The following is a 21980-nucleotide window of genomic DNA, read 5'->3' on the forward strand; positions in this document are numbered from 1 at the left end:
CTGTGTGCACAGTTAAACAAGCTCGTCTGTGTTTTATGTTAAATGGGGTGCCTTGGAGGAAGAGGCTAGCCATGCCAGTGACCACCGAGGCATTTTCATGGGTACAACTGTTGCGATTTCTAATTCTTGCCACTTCATTACCAACTTTGTTTCGGGATCTAACCTACCTAAAGACCAGCACATAAACACCCACTTGAGAGGAAGTAGTTCATAAATCAGAAAGGTTTGCACTGCGTTGAGCGCTGAGCACTAATAAGCATGAGAACTTGGAAGAGAGGGAGAGTGTCGTTCTATCATGGTGGGTAGGGAAACAACTGCCCAAATTTCAGGGAACCAGTCTTCAAAAGATCAATGACTAGGGAGCATCAATCTCATCTGCAGGCAGTGGAGACAATGTCCGTACATTTGGTTGAGAGGATGAAGAAGTGGTAGGAGTCCTCAACACTCATCTATAAACTGCTGGAAGCTTATCACGACATGCAGATCACCGTGGAGCGTAACAGTCCAGGAGATTTCTGCAACATCAAGGCAAGAAGAGGACATTGGAGGCTTCTGGAGTGACAGGTACCACTGCTTCAATAGATGCTTTGAGGGCCAGCCACTTCCAGTTTCCAAGGCCTGATTGGGATTATTCAGTCTGTTACTGACACCAACCAGCAGCACCTCTGAGCCTGTGCCCTGCACCAGTGGGCTGCAAGGTGTGATCACAAATGTGACTGTCTCTCCAGAGAGGCAAAGAACATGTTTCCTGAAGGCCCGCATAGTGCCTGCACATGGAGCATAGACAGGAGCCTGACGCCACTTGACCACAAGAAAAAGGCTGCCAGAAGCTGGTCCCTCTGGTACAGCTGCTTCTGTGAGGTGAGAGCCACCTCAGGCTTCTAAGGCTCTTGGGGAACCTTCCCATCCACCCACCGCTCAACCTCGTCTCACTCAGAGAGCATCTCATAGAAATAATAGACTAGGAGCTCGAGCAAGTAAGGCAGCTGGCATAAAGGGCAGACATGATGTTAAGTAGCTGTAGATAGGGTAATTGGAATTTGGCACTTTTTGTTGTTCTGCAAAGTAAATAAAGCTTTTGAGCACAGAATTCTGAGTTCATTTCTGTGTATACTTTCTCTTCCTGGGGGTTTAGATTCCACACTCATCCATGACTAGATGTTAGGTGATATTGCTGATGACAAGCAACTATTGCTTACCTCAGTACTTTAGTCCACTTGATAGAGATGCTCCCAGTTCTGACACACTGGGGGGAATTTTAACTGTCCCTGCCTGGCGGAAACCAGACATGAAAGCAGTTAAAATGGAGTGGGGGACTTACCCACTCTGTTCCTGCCCCAATCTGGCTGACTGCAATTTTAAATTCCAGGTGACAAGGATATCAGTGTGAAGCCAGGGGGTCTTTTTTAACTATGTAGACTGGACTCTGTTGACATCATCAGGGCCCGATTGCAATTTTTAGGCCTGAGCCGGGAAGCTGTGGCGGTTTCCCCGAAAGGCCAAACCCGCTGAGAACAGGAGCCAGGGCCAGAAGAAGTCCAGTAAGGTAAGTTTTTTAAAAATTTCGAAGGTTCCTTGTGCGCCAGCAGGAGCAGGAGTAGTGCTCCGGGCCCCATAAGGAAACCTTGGGCCTCCCCTAAACCAGGCTTCCCACCCCCTCCCCCGACTGTGATTCCCTTCCTCAGGCCTCGTGGCCACTTACCTCGTGCCTGGATTGTCCCCGTGGGTCCCCAGGGGTGGCCTATGAACCACACGATTTTACGGGCCGGGCAGCCGCTTCCTGACAACTTTCTGGCCTTTTTGGTTGGGCAGTCTGCAAGCGGCATGCTAATGAGGCCCGGCCATTAAAATTGGCCGAGTCTTCCTTCTGCTGCTCTTGGATGGGCTGGCCGGTTGTTAGGCCATGTTCCCGCCCGGGAGATAAAATAGACCCCTCTACTTGAGTTCATACATTACACATATTTTCAAACTCAACACCTTACCTTGGGCTCTCCCTACTGAATAAATAAATTATTGAATCCAGCACCTTACTTGCATTCCTACTTAATGAGCACTCTTGGTTCTACCAGCTTATCTAAGATTAATAGTTGATGCTTTCATGTTGGCTCTCCATGATAGATACTCTTTGTACACTTAGTACATTATATCAAGAACTTACCTGAGGACTTCAGTGCCTAATGGGAGGAAATGTCTCAGTACTGTAATTAATACATATGGAACTTTTGACTGATTGAATAGTCAGAAGTTAATAAATAATTTACCAATTGAATGTAATAAGTCAATAAATATTGATCCAATAAGCAATTACCATACTGACTGACAGACAGGTATTAAGTAATTCACTAAATGAGATTAAATAAACATAGCTTGGATTTTTTTCAAACACTTCAATTTGTGACTACAGTCAGGAATACCAACACACACACAAATATAAATACGTGAAGATGCCTGGAATTTAATAACTAATTAAAATTTGCTGTCAGACCTCAATAAATAATTTGCTGATTAAATGAAACAAATTATCCAGGTATGTTAAATAATTCACAGCACAACTAATTACTGAACAGTATACGTCCTGAATTAAAGAGAAAACGTAATTATCTCATGACAACACCAGACAATGAATGATCAGGTTGTGTGAGTTACTTTTGTTTCTTGCATCCTATCAGTAACTCCCTCCTATTCTGGAACTGGTCTCCAGTAACCTTACCGTTCTCTTAGGTTGACAGTCACCATTCTTTTAGGTTGACAGTCAATCCATGCCATTGTCACGATTACATGCTTATGGAAGTCATGTCCCCATGCTGCCTCAGCAGTGCCAATTCATCCTTCCTGGCAAGCAATTTTCCCCTATGTTTCAAGTTCCTACAGGTGAGGTGCCTGAAGATTGGAGGGTAGCAAATGTTGTGCCTTTGTTTAAGAAGGGCGGCAGGGAAAAGCCTGGGAACTACAGACCGGTGAGCCTGACATCTGTAGTGGGTAAGTTGTTCGAGGGTATTCTGAGAGACAGGATCTACAGGCATTTGGAGAGGCAGGGACTGATTAGGAACAGTCAGCATGGTTTTGTGAGAGGAAAATCATGTCTCACAAATTTGATTGAGTTTTTTGAAGGGGTAACCAAGAAGATAGATGAGGGCTGTGCAGTAGACGTGGTCTACATGGACTTTAGCAAAGCCTTTGACAAGGTACCGCATGGTAGGTTGTTACATAAGGTTAGATCTCACGGGATCCAAGGTAAGGTAGCCAATTGGATACAAAATTGGATTGACGACAGAAGACAGAGGGTGGTTGTAGAGGGTTGTTTTTCAAACTGGAGGCCTGTGACCAGCGGTGTGCCTCAGGGATCGGTGCTGGGTCTGCTGTTATTTGTTATTTATATTAATGATTTGGATGAGAATTTAGGAGGCATGGTTAGTAAGTTTGCAGATGACACCAAGATTGGTGGCATTGTGGACAGTGAAGAAGGTTATCTAGGATTGCAACGGGATCTTGATAAATTGGGCCAGTGAGCCGATGAATGGCAGATGGAGTTTAATTTAGATAAATGTGAGGTGATGCATTTTGGTAGATCGAATCGGGCCAGGACCTACTCCGTTAATGGTAGGGCGTTGGGGAGAGTTATAGAACAAAGAGATCTAGGAGTACAGGTTCATAGCTCCTTGAAAGTGGAGTCACAGGTGGATAGGGTGGTGAAGAAGGCATTCAGCATGCTTGGTTTCATTGGTCAGAACATTGAATACAGGAGTTGGGATGTCTTGTTGAAGTTGTACAAGACATTAGTTAGGCCACACTTGGAATACTGTGTACAGTTCTGATCACCCTATTATAAAAAGGATATTATTAAACTAGAAAGAGTGCAGAAAAGATTTACTAGGATGCTACCGGGACTTGATGGTTTGACTTATAGGGAGAGGTTGGATAGACTGAGACTTTTTTCCCTGGAGAGTAGGAGGTTTAGGGGTGATCTTATAGAAGTCTATAAAATAATGAGGGGCATAGATAAGGTAGATAGTCATAATATTTCCCCAAAGGTAGGGGAGTCTATAACGAGGGGGCATAGATTTAAGGTGAGAGGGGAGAGATACAAAAGGGTCCAGAGGTGCAATTTTTTCACTCAAAGGGTGGTGAGTGTCTGGAACGAGCTGCCAGAGGCAGTAGTAGAGGCAGGTACAATTTGGTCTTTTAAAAAGCATTTGGACAGTTACATGGGTAAGATGGGTATAGAGGGATATGGGCCAAGTGCAGGCAACTGGGACTAGCTTAGTGGTATAAACTGGGCGACATGGACATGTTGGGCCGAAGGGCCTGTTTCCATGTTGTAAACTTCTATGATCCTATGATTCCAGCCCTCTTTTACTGGCACTGAATAAAATTTATCTATTTAGTACAATTTAAGGCAGTTTCATGTATAATGGTTTTTCTGACTATGATCAGACATACTGAACAAAGCAGAACAATCAGTTGACTACTTCAATGTACATTTTAGTCTTTGATCTCCTGAGAGTAACTCTCATGCAGTAAAGAAACACCACAGGCTTCTAATTTTGAATCTGCCATAAATGTTTACTCTGCTTCCCGTAGGATCTGGCTTAGACCTAAAATCCTCTTGGTGATTGCTCGTGGCATCCTTTCAGTGTCTGTTTTCACCCTATCCAGCTGCCTCTTGCCTGCACAACAGTACTGATTACATTTCAAAAAGAAACTTATTGTACGTGAAGCATGTTGGGATGTGATAAGGGGCTATATAAATATAACTTCTTTCGCCCTCTTGCACAAATATAAATGAGTAGCAAGTAGTTTGAAAGGGCAGAAAACACAAATTCTAAGTAGCGATTTTTCAAAAAAATTGGAACAAACTGCATAATGTTATAATGACTAAAAGCAAAGCTAAGTAATAGTTCCTGCTTTATATTTGGAAATATCATAATTGAAATGTAATTAATCGCTCCTAGTTTCTCCATCTGCAAGTATTAGTTTTTTTTTGATCTGCATCACTTGCAATACAGCCATTCTCCATAAGAATACAGAAGTACATAAATATTAATGCTAACAAGCAGACAGACGTAAGGAATAATTTACCAATGGGAGACCTGGATAAATGAATCTCCAGTGTGTTTCATAAATTACAGAGTCCCTCAATCATCATATTTGCAAAAACATATTGACGGGTGAGCAAGGATCAGGACTTTACACCAGAAAGCTGGAAAGTGGAAGTCACTCACTGTGACAAGTATCCATTACAATTAGATTTACGCCCCAAATAATCAGTATTTATTGGTCGCTCTTAAACGCAGAGATTAAACCCCGACATCCAGAAAATTTCCAGTTTTCATAACTGTGAACTCAATTTTCACTCACCTTATGATAGAAATTGGTGCGTCCCACAGCTCCCAATTTGCCTGTATAATTCATAAAGAAGACATTCCCTTCTGTTGCGCCATAAAACTCACACATCTTAATGTTGCCAAAACGCTCTAGAAATTCTTTCCAGACGTCAGTCCTTATACCATTTCCTACAGCCATGCGCACTTTGTGATTTTTTTCTCCTTCTGTCTGTGAAGCAAAAAGACTTATGGTTAGGCATAAATATGTTCTCATGGAGTAGCAGTGTTAAGGTACCCACCACCAAACAATGGTGTGAGTTTTGTTTTACAAGTAATATTAGTTCCACAGAGTAAATAAATTACCTCATTGGTACTTAAAAGAAGTAGCATGCCTTTTTTGTTAAACTTACCTTCATTCCTTCTTGTGGGCATTACTTCTTAAAAATAATAGTATTATTTAATAGGATTAAGACATTGCATTATCATTTAGGTTGATCCAACAGATTGATCAGTGAGCAAACAGAGTCGATTCCTTTTATAAAAATGGCATGATTTTAGAGATGGGTTAGTCTGCTGGGAACATAGAAAAAAGGATGACAAGATAATACTGTTCTTCCCAATTTACAGCTAATCCAAAACATTTTTAAAAATTAGACAAAGAAGTTGGGTCTAAGTTTGTTAATGTGATGTTAATGTTATATGTAGCTAGCTCTAGTATTTGCTGCCATCATATTCAATACACTTAGTTCTTTCTCAAATTCCTGTAACTACAAAACAAGTTTCAAGAACTGAAGCATTGCCAAGATTTAGGAACAGTTTAACAATTGTAAACAAGGAGACTACTAAATTGCCCACCATAGGTCAAGTCTTCATCATTCTTTAAAAGGCATTCAAACTCCAAATAGAATTATGCCATCTTCCAACACTGTTCCTTTAAGAAATTGTTACCATTACACAGGCAGTCTTCCACAATTTGTTATATATAAGGCCTATCTTTCTTAGTTTTAGCCTATAAAAAAGCCAGCAGATTAATACCAGAGCAGGCAGCCATAAAACTGTTTTTATTCTGCGATGCGTGGGGGCAGCAGACAGATATTCAGTAGGAACAACACAAGAAAGTGTAACACACACAATATTCAAAACTCAATAGCTTAAGAAAATAATTTTTCAGCCTTTAAGCCTCACGAGACAATTTACTTTTCACTGATCAATCCCACCTGCCCGCTTTCCTGCCATGTCTCTCAATTCCTTCTCGAATTACAGAATCATACAGCACAGGAGATCCAGTGCATAAACTAGCAGGCAAGAGTACATTATTAGCCCTGAGGCATGCTACTCCCATTCACAGATGCTCAAAAGCATACGGTTCAGCTCCTAGGGAACACAAGTTGAGAGAGGACCTGAACTGTAACAATGTTAGTTGGAAATTATCTCAAATTCTCCCACACAATTTTGGTGGTAGACCACATGAGGTCAAAGCTGGAATTTCAGAAATGTCCAAGCTGAAATATCTTCACCAAGTGTAAAATGGAATCCTTGCTAGGTATGAAATATCAGCTTTGTGGCTAAGTAAGAACTAGAATCAATGAAAGAGATGTGAGTGAAACCAGTTCAGGAGCAGGACCAGCAATTGCATACTGGTGCAACTCTGAAGTCTGCCAGTAAAGGTGTTAGTCAGTTTATTTTAATTCATTGCAAGAAGTCAAGGAGACACTACACTGGTCATCTGCACAAAGCATACAATATGCTATCAAAGATTTATTATGGTGAAAATACTGAAAGACTCCTCAAGAAAGTCTCCTCAGTCGAAAGCTTACTCTTGGATTTGTGAAAGATATCGTAATAAGGAGGCTTGATGATTCTTCGAATTGTGCATCAATGTTGACGAGCAAGAGCTTGAATCACCTACAAAGAACAACAACCATGTTGAAGGTAGTGATAACACCTTTGTGTGCCTTTTTAATGATTTTGATGTTTTATTCACTTTGGCAGTGTCAGAATGCAGCAGAATATCTGTGGAACCCAAAGATTGAGTAGATTTGAGACTTACCGATAATGGTCAGGCAAGCTCCAGAGAGCCACAACACCTTCTCTTGTGCCATGTAAACCCCTGCGGAATATTGCTTATTTGATGTTTCTCTCATGAAGCGCTCATGAGAACACTCACTATCTGAATTTAATTCCTCCTGTGAGCTGGAGCTTGAGGTGAGAACTTTGGAAGAATTGGAGGTCTTTTTGTACTTGGAAGAACCAAGCATGATCATCCCAGTTACCAATAAAGCCATTCAGATTTCAGCGAGCCATTTGCTGAATATGCAGTAAGCTTCACACTTTTAGAAGTAATCTCATATCAGAAGACAACACAAAGCAAGCACTGTGGGGTTGGGAACCTGAAATCGTTATCAAAACAAGAGCCAGCAAATGGGAAACAAGGATGAGTTCACAGGAAAATAGTCTTTGATGGGCTAATAATGATGTGTGAAAAATACCACAGCATGCATCAACCCATATAGACAGCATTAATAGCTTTCAAAATTAGAAGCTTCAAAAACTCAGTTTCAAACAAAAACTTTACAAGATTACATAACTGAGCAGATATGATTTTTCTGTACACATAGACAGCAGCCAATGCTAATGTCAGTGATGACAGAAAAAAGTACATGTTAGATTGAAGGTTTATATACATAGTGGGATAAGATGACTGGATCAAAATAACAGTGCAGTGGCACAAATGCCTGAATGGCTCCTGGGTGACTTTTCCATTCACAATTCCCACGCCCTCGAGACTGCTGAACAAAAAGTTCCATACCCTCAGCAGGGCAGGCAAGGTCTGGATACCTTTCCCTTTTCTTTCTTGCCTACCTTGGACACCAACTCACATACTTCACCCTCTTAAAACAATTTGCACAATTAGCCTTTTACAATGCTCTCTGGTTAAGGGGGCTCTAACTCCTCATCTTGCTCTTACTTACATGCACAACCCTATAACCTCTTCTTCCACCTTAACAGCCTTATGCCACCACACTTCTTGCTTTAGTTCTGCCATGACACTATCACATATTCCTCAACTACTAGCCTTACCTTTGTTTAAGTTATCTTCTTGTGGGACAAATTGGTATGCAATGCCTGCCACAAGCAAGACACTGCAGGGGGCTTCCCCAACATTAAGTACCTCACCCACTTTGAGAAGGCCATGGGAGATGGTGAGGTATCTGCCCAGTGCCAGGTTACTGACTGAGCACATACATTGTTGACCTGGCATTCCTGAGAAACATCATACTGCCAAACTTTCCACACCCTTCTCTGTTTCCTTAATCCCAAGGAGGTAATGCTCACCCATTATTGGCATATACCCTCCTTTCCTGTGGATCCACCACAGCAACGGGTGGTGACGAGTAAGATGATAATGAAGGTGCAGGGAATGATGAGGATCAAGCCACCCCAGGAATCACAGCTGCATAATACTGTCATCTCTCAGGACAGCAGGACATGCTAGGCCTCCAGCAATCCCCCTCACAGCACTATGTCAGTGGAATGTGGGAGGTGGCACAAAGCTGCCCAGGAGCAAGGTGACATGAGATGAGAGCCATCTCAGCCCCATGATCCTTCTGTATAGCATGAGGAACCAACCAACTTCCTGCGGGTCTGGCCCTCAGGTCCCACTTGGAAGGAACTTAGAATAGATGATAGAAAGGCACATGTAGGCACTCAAGGGAAGCATGGCATTAAGAAAGAGTAGGGTGATTGTTTGCATTTTGCAATTATTGTATTAAAATAGACTGTCACTGACATGGTGCTTTGTTATTCATGGAGGTTAGTCATACAGGAAAGGGTGCAATCATTTGGTGCTGACTTATTCACTCAAGTGTTGATTACTAACCTGGTCATGTAGGGTCAAAGAGGTCTGATGTGTTGTCATATGATAAGATGGGTTGTGGATTGAGGAAATGTCCCTTTGTTTGCAAGTGGGGGAGAAGGGGTCAGGCTGTGGTGTCAAAGGTATACAGAAGATAAGACTTCAGAGATGATCTGTTTTTGATGCCACCTACAGCAATCACTGAGGACTCCTCTGAGTGCTGATCGTCAAGATGGTCTGCTCCATTTAGTTCTGGTTCCACCTGAGCAAGGGCCTCCTCGTCAGCTATGTCCAAGTCCAGTGCTTTCTGGTGCGAAGTTGTGAAGGGCACAGCAGGCTACAACTATTCTTGAAACCCAACCTGGAGCATACTGCAGTGTCCCTTTTTACCTGTCCAGGCAGTGAAAATAAGGTTTTAACACCCCGATGCCATCTTGTTGACTAGTCTAGTAGAGACATGTGCCTCATTGTAGCGCTCCTCTGCTGCTGTTCAGGTCATTCTTTTTGGCATCATTAGCCATGGGAGTAGAGGATAGGCCTTGTCACCCAGAAGCCATCCGTTGATTTGATTCTCTTCCCTGAAGAGGTCATGGAGGGATGAATTATGAAGAATGAAGGCATCATGGCAACTTCTTGTATATCGGGGATTGATATTCAAGATCCTCTGATTATTGCAACATGCAATCTGAACATTAAGGGAGTGAAAGCCCTCCTGTTGACGTAATTGACTGGGTGTTCTGTGGATGCCCTTATAGTAATGTGGGTGCCATCGATTGCACTTTAACCTTGGGAAGCCAGTGACCCCACAAGACTATATAGCCGTAACTCACTGCTGTTTTCCTGTAATCTAGGACCAAAAGTCACTGGGGTAGAATTGTCTGATTCTGTGCTATTACAGAGAGACAGTGTACTGTGGGAGATCCTGACAACTTTTAGCTCATGGCCATTCCCGGCAAGAAATTCCCAATACCAGCATTGTTTGCTTTTAATGATGATTGAGCAGATGAATGGTAGTACTTACCATAGTGGATCTAACAGCCTACCTATGGGATCGTGGAAACACATTTGCATTGAATTGCACGTTTAATACAATTACAACTAACCTGAAATACTAGACTTGAGGGAAAAAAATCCAAATTCAGACAGTATTTCTACTATGGTCAACAGTCATTCACAAGGTGATCCATTGAACCATTGTTGCCAACTGCTCTTAAGTTACAAGAAGCAACAATGGCTTCACTGTTAGGGAGCAGTGTTTAGATAAATTTGAATCCTCCAAAAATCAAAGTTCCACTGGAGAGCAGAGGTGGGGTTGTCATCAATACTTATCCAAAACACAAAGCTGAATGCACACAGTTCTTTCAACTCTTCCTTAGCTTTTCAGTGTAGATGAAAGCACTTTAACTGAACAATTGCTTCTATGCTGAAAAATTCCCTGAATGGCAGACTCAATTCCACCAATGTTCATTCCCACTAGGACTCAAATAACAATTACCTTTTTTGGTCATAATGAAACAGTGACATGGACCATAAGAAAATAATTTGCCTGCATGTGTTCAAAGTAGTCTTGCTCTGTGCTACTAAACAAAACGGCAGTTAGAATAAGCGACATTTGATTTTCAAGAATGCAAGTGCTAAAGTGCACAAAATAATTTTTAGGATTCTAACAATACTTCTTGTCAAATTTTCTGTCAAAATAATAATGAAAATACCAGCAAGTTATGTCTATTAGAATGAGTATTTATTTATTCTAGGCACTATCCTGCTCTGCAAATTTTGTCACAGTCCATTTTTTTCCAATGTATTTTTTTTAAAACTCATGTTTATTCATTTCCATTCATCTGTACCTTGATTTTACTTTCATCTTTCCATTGCCAGACCTTCCTGCTTTACATGTGTACCGATCTTCCCCCTCAATACAAAAGGTGCAAAACTATTGCCTAATCTTATCTTTTCTCAAAACATTTAATCAATCAACACCATACTTCAAACCTGTATGTCTGATGCATTTTATTTTTCCACATTACACTATTTATCAGAAAATCCAAAATTCAAACACTGGGGGTTAAATTGGAAAGGCCGGAAACCGGGCGCGGGTACCGCGATCCGCGATTAACCCGTGCCTGGTGCTTCGTGCGCAGGCAGGACGAGGCATTCATCGGTCTGAACACTTACCTGACAGCAGCGTTAAAAACCAGGCCTGGCACAAGGATTCAAGGAAATGCACACTTTCCACCAGCAGAGGGAGCATGCACCAAGGTTCTCTGCCGATGCACTAGAGGCCTTGGTGCAAGAGGTGGACAGGAAGAGGGACATCCTATATCCACGGTGTGGGGCAAGAGGCCCTCCAGACATATGCCCAAAAGGCAATGGGAGGCAGCGGAGAATGAAGTCAATGCCAAGCGCACAGCACCATACACATGGATGCAGTGCAGGAAGAAGTTTAATGCTTTGACACAATTTGACACAAGTGGTCAAGGTGAGTGAGGTCAACTGTCAAGTGGCATCTCCTACCAAATGCACCACTAGCCACATCCACTGCCCCAAGCACTACACCCCCCATCACCCACATACCAACAAACTCTTTCCATCAGTACTCAACTCTGCCAATCAGATGCTTCCTCTCACCCTTGCACATTACCACTGTTGCAAGCCACACACACAACTCACAGTTCACACACACTGGCAGCTATTCAACCATGACAGGCACATCACCCAGTCACATGTCCAGCTTTCTTGCAGGAGAAGGCGGCACATATCAGGAGGCAGCATGTGGCAGTGGCATTTAGCCCCTCGAGCTTGTTCCACCATCAATGAGATCATGGTGGACCTGTGACCTAACTCCATATACCCGCCTTAGCCCCATATCCCTTAATACCCTTGGTTCACAGAAATCTATCAATCTCAGATTTAAAATTCACAAGTGAGCTAGCATCAGCTGCCGTTTGCAGAAGAGCGTTTCAAACTTCTCCCACCCTTTTCGTGTAGAAGCATTTCCTAACTTCACTCCTGCACGTCCTGGCTTTAAATGTTAGGTAATGTCCCCGTGTCCTGGTATTCAAGTCTAGGAGACCTCCAAAAACAGTTACAAATGTATCAGCAGCCAGAAGCAATAATCCAGCAACAAATCTGTAAATCCTGCATGGCCCCTTTAAATAGTGTTGGTCGGGGGGGGGGGTCCTTCAGGCACGCTAATACATGTTCAGATGGTCGCGTTTAAGACTGTGCATGAGTGGAGCGTTAAGTCCCAAAATGGCGTCTATCACTTTAAATCAGCGTTGCACACTGAATGTATCCATTTTCTCCCTACTTTACATGCTGCCAGCATTCGGTATTTGCACATGCACTAATACCTATACCAAAATGGCGTCCAGTGCATGTCACGCTAGAAACATGCATGCGCAGTTAAGACGCCATCTTGGCATTTCGGGAGGCTGCATAGTGCCGAAACAACACTAGACGGTCCAATTTCTAGACCACTGTTTTTGTATTTAAGAACACTAATAGTAACCAACACTCAGAGCTGTCCACTCCAAGTACTTACAATATAGAAATTTTAAAAATATATATAAACCATCTTAATATCAGCATAGTAGCAAATAGTAGCCTATTAAAACATAATTCAGCTCCTGTCTGCTGCCAGAAATAGTGACTACACAAAATCAGAGTTAATTTAAATCCAATTTTTTGTGGGCCCAAGTCACTAGAAGACAAGTTCTGGTTTGCTTTGGCAGAGGTACGTATGAAGTCAGTAGAGATGCCTCAAGCCCTCCCACTCCTACCTGCAACACAACTGAAACAGTCTTGGGAACACTTCTCAAAATCATGGGAAGGGAAGAAATCCATCATATAAGTATTACCTTTGGCTGATTACATAGATAGCGGCACAGTTCTCCAATATACTGGAATACTGTAACATTGTACTTTCGACAGTCATTCCAGAACTGGCTAGCTGAGAATTTCTTCTTTAGCACCAATGTTGCACCTAAATGAACACAAGAATGTACCTTTCAGACATTCGGGCAGTGACAAGAAAATTGTTCCCCCATTCCTGTACTTTCAATAATCTTGAGCTTCTGTGACAATTACAATTGTAACATAGTGGGTATAGGTCAGTAGCAGAGCACAAAGTACACATGATGGGTTAAAACAATGACATAGCCACAGAATTTCACAGTGTAATTTTCAAGCTAATTTTTGGGGTCACCAGATAGATCAGTGGGTAAATGCACCCACTAATACAGCATTCAGCCATACAGAACTTATAACAGAAAATACTGGCAGACATAGCAGGTCTTCGTCACCTGAAAGAGAAAAGATAGATTAATATTTTTGGGTTGAGATCCATTGTCAGTTCCATTCATTCTAATGAAGTATCTTAATCCAAAATGTAAACCAGTCTCTTCTCTTTTCAGGTGTTGAAGGACTTGCTGCTTATTTTCAGCACTTCTGATTTTATTTCAGATTATCATAATTTGCTTATTCTTTCTTTCCCCCTCACTATCTTTCTCCTCCTCCCTCTTCTTCTGAAAGTGTTCAATCCTTGTTGGCATATAGTCCAATGGGTGCCATTTGGCCCCTATTACCTTGTCCATGTGGTCATTATTCAACCGTGAACTTTGACAGTGTCAGCAGTCTATTTGAATGCTGGGGACATCATAGCTGAACCTGATCTTATTTTCACCCGAAGTCTATATATGCACTTTCAGTAGCACTCACTAGATAGCAACCAGAAGCAGGAACCCTGATTCAATTTTTCTCTCCATAACCCAGAGGCATGCAAACTAAGTATAGTCCTCTATTACTACCTACTGAGATCAGATGACTGAATTCAGATTGGAGATCAAACTTGGGCCTTTCTGCTTTGTATGGTTCAGTTACTTCTTGGATAAACTCATTGAGGCACCAGGACAGTTCACAGTTCTTGTCTCTACTCAGGCGGAAAGACCAGAAGAATCCAATATTTGATCTCTGATCTATATTCAATTAATTGATCTCAGTCAGGGTAGTGCTGAAGGTTCTAAATTGGTTTCACTGCCAACAAACCATGGAGGGGAAAAAAAACAAAAATCAATTAATGCTCCCATTCCTGATTGCTATCCACTGCTTTCTCCTGGAAAAAGCACACGTGGATGTTGGGTAAGGACAAGATCTCCCCTCTCAGATATACCTGAGGTGCCGATGCGGCAGGCTGCCCAGAATTGGAATACTGGCAATCGGTGAGCTGCCTTTGGATGCGGAACAATCTTTTAGAAGTTAGGAGATAAGATTCCTGGGAGAGTCAATATTTGCAGGGCGTCCCACAGAAATAACAATTTGAAAATCCCTGACCTACTCTCTTCCCACTTACTAGCTTTTTCCCCATCTTCCAATAATGCCATGGTTCTTTAACATTCATCTGAAACATTAGAAGAGGTAGGCAGGGCCTCACTTTAATACCTCCTCCAAAGGAGGGTATCACCTATAATTCAGTTCTGTATTGGAATGTCAACCAAGATTATGAGCACACACCCTGGTTTAAGACTAGACCCTAAAAACTTATGACCCAGAGGCTAATGTTATCATCTGTGCCAAATAAACATGAGTAAAGATGATTTATCCTAGAGATCAGCAGTTTTACAGTAAACCAATTAGTTACTATATGACAGTACTTCTCCTTCCTAAAAGTGGTAATTAAGCATTTGACATACTCCAGAAACAAACATACCCATCTCGATGCAGCCACAGATGCCCAAAAGAGAGGCTGCACCATGATATAGGGGAAGTGAAACATAGATGATATCATCCTTGGTGACCCCAAGAATCCAAAAGCCAGCACTAGCCCTCAAGGACTGCAGCTGGGTGATTACAGCAGCCTTTGGTAACCCTGAAAAATTTCAAAATTACATACGTTGAAAGAACATTCAACTTTACAAGAATGAAGAAGTAAAGAATTAACAAATTCAGGTACTACAATATTACATTAACCAACAGAGAAGTTTCTCTTCCATACTTCTAAAATGAAGACAAGCCTTACAAACAAAGAAGTGTGAGGTAATGCATTTGGAGAGGGCAAACAAGGCGAGGGAATACACAATAAAAGGGAGGGTACTGAGAGGTGTAGAAGAAGAGACAGACCTTGGAGTGCATGTCCACAGATCTCTGAAGGTAGCAGGACAGGTAGATAAGGTGGTTAAAAAGGCATATGGGATACTTTCCTTTATTAGCCGAGGCATAGAATATAAGAGCAGGGAGATTATGCTAGAACGGTATAAAACACTAGTTAGGCCACAGCTTGAGTACTGCATAAGTTCTGGTCACCACATTACAGGAAAGATGTGATTGCACTAGAGAGGGTACAGAGGAGATTTACGAGGATGTTGCCAGGACTGGAGAATTTTAGCTATGAAGAAAGATTGGATAGGCTGGAGTTGTCTTCATTGGAACAGAGGAGGCTGAGGTGTATAAAATTATGAGGGGCCTAGATAGAGAGGATAGGAAGGACCTATTTCCCTTAGCAGAGGGATCAGTGACCAGGGGGCAGAGATTTAAAGTAATTGGTAGAAGGGTTAGAGGGGGCTAAGGAGAATTTTTTTTCACCCAGAGGGTGGTAGGGGTCCAGTACTCACTGCCTGCAAGGGTGGTAGAGGCAGAAACCCTCAACTCATTTAACAAGACCGTCAATGTGCATCTGAAGTGCTGTAACCTACAGGGCTATGGACCAAGTGCTGGAAACTGGGATTAAGCTGGATAGCTCTTCTTCGGCCAGCACGGACATGATGGGCTAAACGGCCTCCCACTGTACCATTACTTTCTATGATTCTATGATAACACATTTTTCTTCTTAAACACAAAATATTCCCAATTTTGAAACAGGGATGGCCTTAATTTCCATCCTTTTCCTTCTTTTCAAATAGTCATGTTTAGTTATGGTCATTCGAATTTGCCAGAATTATGTAGGAGATTGAGCACCTTATGATAAATTGGCCTTAGCTAATATACATCTGTAATGTGCAATATAAAAGCTTATATAGTGGTATGCACCAAGCCACAGGTTCAATCTCTGATCTGTACTGCTGAATTCAGCAGGGCAGTAGTGGACAACTGTACAGGCCTCAGAGTCTATACTAGGTGACATCAGGTGAGGGTACAATTAGGCTCACCTGCAATGTCTCCCAAAGTTGAACAGCTTGCCAACACTCAGTGTTCAGGCTCACACATGAAGGCTAGCCATGTTTGCAAAGTATTGCAAGAGTGCAAATACCTGTGGAATTGTACCTAAGCATGAATCTCCCACCTCCTTTAGAAAAGGCTGGTAAGTAAAACCCATACTAGAGCAGATGCAACTAAACGAAATATGCAGCACATAAAGTAATAGTTTACAAACAAATTTAAGAACTAAGAGGGATTACACGAAATAGGGTGAGTAAACATATTTGTAGGAGCTTGTAATTACAATATTTATAATTATGGTCTTATTTCAGAGTGGCTAATTATATTAACAAACAATATATTTGGTAAATGCTGTGGTTAATGAGCATGTTAAAAAACATTGTATCTACATAAAATTTCACCCCTCTCTTTGTCTCACTCTCAAAAATAAATTAATAAAATCACAGAAATTAAAGCACAGAAGGATTTCATTCAGACCATCTGCCTGCACCAATTCCACACTAGAATTACATATACTCCCATTTTCCTGCTCTTTCCCTGTACTGTTTTAATATTTTTTTCAGTGTTTATCTAATTCTCTCTTGAACACTGTGACTGAATCAGCTTTAACTGCCACTTGTGGTAATGCATTCCATATTCTAATAACCTTTTGCATGAAAATATCTTCCCTTACACTTCAGTATTAGGCCTTGATTTTGTCCCTTTGGTACTGATTCATCGGCCAGATTCATTTGCCCTCTCAATAATTTTGAACATTGCTATTGGATTGCCCATTTGATCTTCTCTATTCCACTAAATCTCCTCATCCTGTGCTCGGCTCATGTATGCATACCCATTGCACTTTGTTTGTCTCACTGTGGCACACACCTTTTCAAATAAACTTCACCTTGACCTTTAAACATAATACCTTAAGTTTACTATCTTTCACTCTTTGCCTTTTATAAAAATAAAAGCATTTTTTTCTTGGGGAGTTAACAAAAACAATCCAGTGATGGATAATTGGGTCACTATAAAAAAAAATTCCTTTCCTGCTGTCACCTTTCACTCTCCATAACTTCTAAACCTAAAGCAATTTCAATATGAAAACTGAGAAATAGGAATTTTTTAGAAAAAAATCCCTGCTGGCATACACTCGTCAATTTCTATCTAACTGGGTAATGAGTTTTACACATTTCAGACATCCGATCAATGTAGTGTATAATAATAATGATGCTTAGTTGTATAGTAATTTAATGTGTTTCAGGCCCACAGTGGATACAGTGTGGAGGCAGCACAGCTGGTCAAAGATGCAGAGAGACTATCCTAACCCCTCCAGGAGTGTATTTTGATTGGGTTACTTTTTCTATACAACTGGGAATTGATGGTGCTCTAATTGGTATTAACCAATCCCTCCCTCTTAAACGGATGTGATGCAGGAATTTTGAGAGGAGACTTGTTGTATAGGTCTCCAGGAAGGGAGTCCATTTTGGTTGATACTTTCCCAGCTCTAGACAGAGGCTGCCCATCCCACACTCTGACTAGCATATGTCCCCAATTGCCAAATCCACATATTTGTGGTGGGTGAAGCAGGGTTTGCCACAGTGGAGAAATGCATTTTCTTGCCATTAACTCTGAGAGTTATGTTAATCTGTGCATTTACTTAAGGACTTTTTATATTATACGCCAGGTCTTGAGAGAGCAGCTGAAGAATGTCACTCTCCTGAAATTACTTTTAAACTGCATCAGTATGACATATTGGCTAGCGTGCATGATATTAATATAGAATCATAGAATTATACAGCAAAGAAGTAGGCCATTTGGCCCATTGTACCTGCACTGGCTCTTTGAAAGAGCTATCCAATTAGTCCCACTCCCCTGCTCTTTCCCCATAGCCATGCAATTTTTTCCTTTTCAAGTATATATCCAATTCCCTTTTGAAAGTTGCTTTTAAATCTGCTTTCAGGCAGTGCATTCCAGATCATAATAACTCGCTGCATAAAAAAATTCCTCATCTCCCCTTTAGTTCTTTTGCCAATTATCTTAAATCTGCATCCTCTGGTTACCGATCCTCCTGCAGAGGAAACAGTTTCTCCTTAATTACGCTATCAAAACCCCTCATAATTATGAACATCTCTATTAAACCTCCCTTTAACCTTCTCTGCACTAAGGAGAACAATCTCAGCTTCTCTACTCTCTCCACATAACTCAAGTCTCTCATCCCTAGTATCATTCTGGTAAATCTACTCTGCACCATCTACAAGGTCTTGATATCCTTCCTAAAAGGTGGTGCCCAGAATTGGACACAATACTCAAGCTGAGGCCTAACCAGTGATTTCTAAAATTTTAGCATAACTTCCTTGCTTTTGTACTCTATGCCTTTATTTATAAAACCAAGAAGCCGGTATCAACTTTATCAACTTGTCCTGCCACCTTCAAAGATTTATGTGTATGAACCCCCAGGTCTCTCTTTTGCTGCATCCCTTTAAAATTGTACCATAGAGTTTATATTGTCTCTCTTCATTATTCCTCCCTATGAAGATAATTGATTGTGCATGATGACATAATGGCATCCGCTGTGTAAATACGCTGCTGCCACATAGCATAGTACAACCAGCAGCAGACAGAAAGACACAGTGAAAAACAGGTCTTGCTTGCTGCTGGTGTAAAAAAAAATTCCAGCAGGTTTATGTTAATGTGGCTGCCGGGTGCCAGAGATCTACCCTATAGGATCCAGCAGCCAAAGTGCAACATAAAAGCGCCTTTAATAAAAATAACATTTCTAACACATCAGGCAACTTTTTTTTTCCTTTGGACATCAATGGCACCCTGTGTGCACCACATAACAGCAAGTCTAACAACAGCACATTCTATTTATGGTTGAATTTCCACCTCCCATCTCCCCCAGAGAATATCTATGGCTCCAAATTCCTGAAAAGAACAAAACATTTCATTCTTTGGGATGTACTGCAGCTGCAATACATCCCAATGACCTTGCATTGTTTTGTCCTGTAGTCTTCCCCTTTAACCACCCATAATCAGAATATAAATTTTGCAGAATGCCTAACAGCCCAACTGCACCAAGGACTATGGGAATTTCCTAATGCAGCCTTTGTCAATTACACGGTATTGATAATGAAAAATACAATTACAAGATGCTTTATTGGGTTTTACATGTTACTTTTAGCTGGAATGTCTTTCATGAAAGAACGTCAAGAAATTGAAAGAAACTATAGTAAATGTTCATGATGTAGCTAAATAAAAATAGATTATTGTACTTTTAAATGCTGCATTATACCTGTATTTTAATGGATGCAAATTATATAATTGCATTGCATACAAACTTATCACCTAATCTGACAAATTTCTTTTGTCTGATTATGCTCCTCTGAAGCGCTTTGGGTTATTCTATTACATTAAAGTCGCTATATAAATGCAAGTTGTTTTTGTTGTAATCTGATTCAAAGAACACCCGTAACCTGCAGAGATTCATCTTTTTCTTAGACTGCACAATTGGAACATCCATTGACCCGGTCATTGTTGACCCACATTGCTCCCAGTCCCCAACAAATTAGATTTAATATCCTTGTTCTCATCCTCAAATCCCTCCACAACCTTGTCTGATTAATCTCGACAACCTCTTCCAGCTTATCCCCTCCTGACCCCTTTTGTCCTTTAACTTAGGCCTTCTGTGCATTCCCCCCACCCTCACCCTACTCACCCTTCACCCCACCATTAGTGGCAGAACCTTCAGCCACCTTTGCCCTTCTCTCTGGAATTCATTCCCTAAACCCGTCCACCTCTCCTCTTCTTTCCCAAGGATTAAGAAACTTCTGAAAACCCATCTTCTCGACCAAGCAATCTGTCACCTTTCCTAATTTCTCCCTCCATGGCTTAGTGTCTATTCTCTTATCCATTTCTACTGATTTTTCTCTCCCCTTTAAAACAAAATGGGGCATTTTCGATGCCAAAGGAGCTATATAAATGCTATCGTTGCTGCTGCTAAGCAGGAAGAAGATACAGCATTTCTCATTCTTCAAATAAAGCGGTCCTCTACAGAACAAATTAAAGAATAAAATAAAACCAGAATCCTAAATACCTGTTGTCCCTGAAGTGAATATATACAGAAAGGTAGACTTCAAATGGATTGTAGATTGCCATGATGCTGGCACAGGATTATCTGATGCTTCTTCTGCTTTATCTGCTAGGGTATTCACCCCTTGGAGAGTGCTGCTTTTCCCCATAACCCAGGCAGATATATTATTCTCCTTGATATTGGTAAGAATGTCCTCCACAACATCAACTAGATCTGCAGGTTATGAAGGAAAAAATTCAACACAATTTTATACACATGCAAATCAGACATCGTAAGCAACCTCTAAAGAACATTATTTACTTCCAAAATAATAAGTGAGTACAGGTTTTATAGACACTCCCTGTAGACAGCACATTTAGAATTGAACACACATTTCTACTTGCTGCACCACACCTGCTCCCACTGGCACAATGCATTTTTAATCATGCGACCAGGAATTCACACGGCAGAGTCCACTCCAAATAACAGCATTAGGTGTAAGTTACAGCCAGTATCTGCAGTGAGAAGATCATCAAAGAGGGGAGCACAGTGATTTCTCAAGAGTTGATATGCTGTCCCATTGCAAGTCTGTCAATTTGCTAATAGAGAGGATAAAAAGTGTACTGATTTGCTCAGACACCTGTACACACCCGTGACCCTACCCCAGCCCACCCCCATACGCACTTATTTGAGGTGAAGAAAGAAGAATTTTGTGATCACAGGTAAAAATGTCAATGTTAAAGAAATAGAATATTTCTATTTTTTCACCCAGTAATTGCATGAGGAACACCTCAGGTCATGGCACAGAATGGCAAGCTACATGAAAAAAAAGATATTCCCTAGCCTAGCCAATAATGTGCCTAAATTCCAACTTAGAAGAGCACCTTCTATTGCACTAGTATTACATTTATACTTTCCAGCATCACTTATTTTTATGACTGCACTTAGTGAGGTAGCCTAACCAGCTTTTATATTGCATGATAGTGCTGGTGGCTCCCAATATGGGTCTCGTGCAGCCAGTGGCAACCCCAAAGTAAAGTTGACTGGTTCAATAAGGCCAACTCCAAGAAGACCTGGTTAAAACAAAACAAGTCTTCCCTGGTTAAAAAGGTATGTCTTTTTCATAGCCAACTTTATTGAATCTAGCAGTTTTATTTTGGAGGCTGATGCTAGCTCTGCGAGGACCATCCATCGGGAGCAGGCCACACTAGCATGGCACTTAAACTAGTACTAAAGCAGTTCAATCGTGCTCCATTTTTTGCTCTGAATTGAATTAAAAAATCTGTATACCCATGGGTTCATTACTTCAAACTGTGTTTCATTCAATCCCAGACTGAAGTGAAAGGACAATGGCATCAAATCTCATGGTTCAATGAAAAAAGAAACCAGCACATGAAACCAAATGCTATTCAGGCACCAAATACTTAGAATGATCTGTAGTGCTCAGTTGTATTGTTTTACATGATATGCAAATCTCTTTCTTCTGGGATTGAGTAGTTTTATTGTGGTTTTAAGCATTCTTAGTTTTAAATAAGAAAAAATTGTGCTTTTCCACTAAACCATTTGAATTAGACAAAAAGAAAAAAATCTATAGACT

General features: G+C 41.2%; 1 protein-coding gene across 1 annotated transcript in view; it reads right to left on the minus strand.

The window, feature by feature from the left end:
- Positions 1–21980, minus strand: part of slc27a6 (solute carrier family 27 member 6) — a 58580-nt gene that overhangs the window by 28696 nt on the left and 7904 nt on the right. Inside the window, exons 2-5 of the mRNA XM_067983258.1 lie at positions 20408–20617; positions 14888–15046; positions 13041–13165; positions 5359–5553 (exon numbers count right to left, since the gene is read on the minus strand). Coding sequence (XP_067839359.1) covers positions 5359–5553; positions 13041–13165; positions 14888–15046; positions 20408–20617 — 689 coding nt within the window. The remainder of the gene's footprint in view (positions 1–5358; positions 5554–13040; positions 13166–14887; positions 15047–20407; positions 20618–21980) is intronic.

This window comes from Heptranchias perlo, chromosome 4 (genome assembly GCF_035084215.1).
Source record: "Heptranchias perlo isolate sHepPer1 chromosome 4, sHepPer1.hap1, whole genome shotgun sequence".
In the NCBI taxonomy this organism is placed as follows: domain Eukaryota; kingdom Metazoa; phylum Chordata; class Chondrichthyes; order Hexanchiformes; family Hexanchidae; genus Heptranchias; species Heptranchias perlo.